This window comes from Macadamia integrifolia, chromosome 2 (assembly GCF_013358625.1).
Source record: "Macadamia integrifolia cultivar HAES 741 chromosome 2, SCU_Mint_v3, whole genome shotgun sequence".
Lineage (NCBI taxonomy): Eukaryota > Viridiplantae > Streptophyta > Magnoliopsida > Proteales > Proteaceae > Macadamia > Macadamia integrifolia.
The window spans coordinates 43,276,234-43,280,704 of record NC_056558.1 but is presented as its reverse complement, the minus strand read 5'-3'; the positions used below and the strand labels follow the sequence as shown (position 1 = coordinate 43,280,704).

The window sequence follows — 4,471 nt, the reverse complement described above, 5'->3', positions numbered from 1 at the left end:
TTGAAGCATCAATCCTGATTGTTGACCTTAGTAACAAAATTTCAGGTATCTTGCACAACTGGCAGCCAGATCACACGAACTTGCCCACCTTTAATGATATGCTCTCTCCCTACTGTTAGCCCGGTCTGCCAGCTCTTAGTGGCTCTACTTATGGTTGTGTGTGGTTACCATGGATGTTTGCGATTTGGCATGATTTGGACAAATGGAATGCATTGCATATATACTTCCATTATTGGGCTGGGCCATTCCATCCAATCTTTGAGAAGGTGCCCCTTTTTTTTTTTTTTTTTGATGGCTGGTGTGGCTATGGGCTTCACTTCTATGACTGGCTTCCCAGTCATTGCAGTCACTAAGCGAGAATGGTAACGGGTACAAAAAGGGTTTAAAAGCCCAGAATCAGGATCAGGATCAGGATCAGAATTGGCCTGTAAATTTTATGGGCTACCGATTCAATTGGGATCTGCCTGCATCTATCAGGGCACAAAACACAACCAATATCATTGTGTGGGGATGTGATTCACTAGCTGGGGGAAAACAAAGAGCTATGTTATTCACCGACCCATATGTAGGGACTTTGAATCCATAGGCCTCCCCTTTTTTTTCTCATTTTGTTTTACATAGGAAAAATAGAGAGTGAGATGCAGAAATAGGGGATGCCACCTTTTTTTTTTTTTTTTTTTTTTAAAATTGTTTAAGGGCTTCTCACACATTTTACTTTAATTCCTGACTGGTCAAGGAACCAACTAATGAACTAATACTGTGTGTGTGTATATATGACATGTCCATGGCACACAATTGTTCCAGTGAGTTTCAACTTTCAAGATTATCTCAGACATGATTAATACTGAGAACCCTTTTTTTTTTTTCTAACTTATTGTATTTTGTTGCTAAAACTCTTTAGGGGCTTGATTGCAATTTTAAGAATCTGGAGTAATTCTTTACATGCATCCGATATTAGCCCTTAGAGTGGAAGAATATAAGGAGAAAAGTTTGCATCCTACTCCATCATATTTCAGTCTAATTGTAATTGTCTGCATATACCAGTTTAGCTACTACATCAAGATCGTTGGACCATGCAAGTCTTTATAATATTTACCTCATCGTCTGCATAAATATATCAAAAAAGATTCTTAAACACAGCTTTGTGTTTCTTCCATGAAACTTGAAAGCAGGGGAAAAGAGGAGTATCAATTCAGAGTTATGGCATGCTTGTGCAGGACCTCTGGTGTCTTTGCCTCCAGTTGGCAGTCTTGTGGTTTACTTCCCACAAGGACACAGTGAACAGGTCCATCTCTCTCTCTCTCTCTCTATATATATATATATTAGCACTCTCTCTCTATGATTATTGTCTCAAGGAACCCTTTTTTGCCACTACTACTTCAGGTTGCGGCTTCAATGCACAAGGAGATTGACAGTGTCCCTGGCTATCCCAACCTTCCTTCAAAGTTGATTTGTTTGCTACACAATGTCACACTGCATGTATGGAACTTTCAACTAAGCTTCTATGCTATTTTGAATTCATTTGAAGGGGGAAATCTAGTGTTCGGAAGGACAAAAGATTATGGTCCTCCGTTCTTTGTTTATAGAGAAGGCTCACCTGTGACAAAAATCTTCCCTGTTTTAAGGCTACCTCTTTGTATCAGCAATAGCTTCAAATATGTACTAACCAGAACACCGCAGGACTCCTGTCCCCTTCCCCAGAAAGAGAGAAAGGGGGGGGGGGGAGAAGACCACTAACTATTTTATCTGTTCTCGTGCTTGCTGGATTTCAAAGAAACAAGGTGCACCTGATCTAAAATGATATTTGAGCTATGGCTCACCCACCTGTAGATCACGTCTGAGTGATCTAGTTTGATCATAACAGGCCACATGCACCATATAGATGTAGCATTTCTGATGGTCAAGGAGAATGAGGTCTAGATATTTGAGAATTGCTAATGTGATTGTGTTCTGAACCAGGCTGATCCTGAGACAGATGAGGTCTATGCACAGATGACTCTTCAGCCTATAAATAAAGTAGGTCAGGTGATCCATTTGATAGTTAACTGATTTAAATCTACAGCTCTTTTACATGTTTTCCCCCTCCCCATATTTATTTTTTTGAATGAGCAAGGCATCTTTCCTGTAGTATGATAAGGAAGCATTCCTAGCATCGGATATGGGCCTCAAGCAAAGCAAGCAACCCACTGAGTTCTTTTGCAAAACACTTACGGCTAGTGACACGAGTACTCATGGTGGATTTTCAGTACCTCGTCGAGCAGCAGAGAAGATCTTCCCACCTCTTGTATGCTGATTTTGTCATATGTCTCCTTAAAGTTTGAGCATCTTCAGTTCTAGTTCTCACATGCATATTTCTTTTCTTAGGATTTCTCGATGCAACCCCCTGCTCAAGAGCTAGTAGCTAGAGACTTGCACGATGTTACATGGACATTCAGACATATTTATCGTGGTATGTGACTGTTTGGACCCAAAGTGGAAACTATTTTTATTGTCTTGTTTTTGTTTTTGTTGGTACTTCTTTTAAGATTCCTCTCTTGATATCACTTATGCTTTGCATGTTAAAATATCTTGTTTTGACTGAGGCTTCTTTCACAAATTCAGTTTGTCTTGTCCTTTTTACAACTCTCTAATGTGTGCTTTGGGTATTCCTTATCGATGGGGTTGCCTTTTTTTTTTCATTGGTATTTGACTAGTTGTTTTTCTGTTTTCGGTATTCCTCTGTTTTAGGTCAACCTAAAAGGCACCTGCTTACTACGGGTTGGAGTGTGTTTGTCAGCTCAAAAAGACTCTTTGCAGGTGATTCAGTTCTTTTCATAAGGTAAGCAAATAAATCGATGATTATAATCTCTGGTTAAAATTTCCCTTCTCGGATAACAGAAGCAAGAAAATCTGCTTGTGCAGAGATGAGAAGTCACAGCTTCTCCTTGGCATAAAGCGTGCCAACAGGCAGCAACCAGCCCTATCCTCATCGGTCATATCCAGTGACAGCATGCATATTGGACTGCTTGCTGCTGCAGCTCATGCTACAGCAAACAACAGCCCATTTACTATATTTTACAATCCAAGGTACTAGTGCATCTCCGTAGTCTTCTTAATATGTGAGCATCAATACAGTGCTGCATTTGGAGTTTTGGACTGGCATGGTTTAACAATATTCATTTGATTGAACAGGGCCAGCCCTTCTGAGTTTGTGATTCCCTTAGCCAAATATAATAAAGCAATGTACACCCAAGTTTCACTTGGCATGCGATTTAGGATGATGTTTGAGACTGAGGAGTCAGGGGTACGTAGGTACATGGGCACAGTTACAGCTATCAGTGATTTGGATCCTGTGCGATGGAAAAATTCGCAGTGGCGTAATCTTCAGGTTCGATATGACCATAAATATTGGTAAAATTAGATATGCAATGTTAAATTATTTGTGCACTTATTATATGAGGAAGACTGATCTCTATATTTTTTCTTGAGTATGTTATTCTAATCTCTATTACGTCCTGAATGTGCACTTTAATGCCAGAAGCTGATAGGGTAATTCATGAGCACATTTGTTGTTCAGTAGTTCAAAACATGTATATGAACTGTGGAACTGTGAATGTGCTGGTTTATTTTCTTGTTGGCGTCTGCGTGCATCAGAGACCAATCTTGCCAACTGAAATGTTTGGTTGGCAACAGACATTAAGAAAAGTGATCACTTTAGATCAACTAAAGTGATCTGCGTGCACTTTACGTCCTATGTGCACGCAGATCTTAAGTAGTGAATGTTTTATCTCTGGCCAACTAAAATGTTTGGTTTCCCAAGAGTACTTAATTCATACCTATCTTTCCTTTTCTTTCCTTTTTTTTTTTTTTTTTGTTCCCTTCTTGCTTGGTCATTACGATTTTCTTATGCTTTACAGGTTGGGTGGGATGAATCAACAGCTGGTGAACGTCCAAGTCGAGTTTCAATCTGGGAGATTGAGCCTGTAACAACTCCTTTCTACATATGTCCACCTCCTTTTTTCAGACCCAAGCTTCCCAAACAACCTGGGATGCCAGGTACATTTATTTATTTATTATTTATTTGGCCTAAAGGTGTGTTTGTTATATTGCACATTAGTAATTAGTGTAATATGCATGACTACCACCTTTCATGAACTCTCTCACTGTCTCACATATGAAATTTTTTCTAATGTCAAGATGTGTATTAAATTTAGCTTTCAAAAATGTGTTTCATTTATTGTAGATGATCCCTCAATGTTTATTTATTTGTGTGGGCTGCCCTTTTGATACCCAGTAGTTGAGAATTTGTACAAACCATTGATCCAGAACCAACTAACTTCCAAATTGTTTTGCCTCGACTTGCTAAACACTACTTTTTTACTTTCTATTATCCCCCTCACCCCACTTTTGTCTATTCAGTAATGATTACCTGTCTATACAAGTTCTGGAATACCTATCAGTCCCATCCAATTGGTGGCCCACTAATTCCCCC

The 4,471-nt window shown here is 39.3% G+C and overlaps 1 protein-coding gene across 2 annotated transcripts in view; it reads left to right on the top strand.

The window, feature by feature from the left end:
• The window catches only part of LOC122066584 (auxin response factor 16), a 10,853-nt gene that overhangs the window by 1,840 nt on the left and 4,542 nt on the right, over positions 1-4,471 (top strand). The window contains exons 3-11 of one of the 2 annotated variants that reach the window (XM_042630425.1): positions 1,173-1,285; positions 1,384-1,479; positions 1,960-2,016; positions 2,129-2,284; positions 2,365-2,449; positions 2,728-2,818; positions 2,902-3,066; positions 3,172-3,367; positions 3,897-4,035. In XM_042630425.1, the coding sequence (XP_042486359.1) occupies positions 1,173-1,285; positions 1,384-1,479; positions 1,960-2,016; positions 2,129-2,284; positions 2,365-2,449; positions 2,728-2,818; positions 2,902-3,066; positions 3,172-3,367; positions 3,897-4,035 (1,098 nt within the window). Of the gene's footprint in view, positions 1-1,172; positions 1,286-1,383; positions 1,480-1,959; positions 2,026-2,128; positions 2,285-2,364; positions 2,450-2,727; positions 2,819-2,901; positions 3,067-3,171; positions 3,368-3,896; positions 4,036-4,471 lie in introns of both variants that reach the window. The other variant, XM_042630416.1, reaches the window with a different exon arrangement.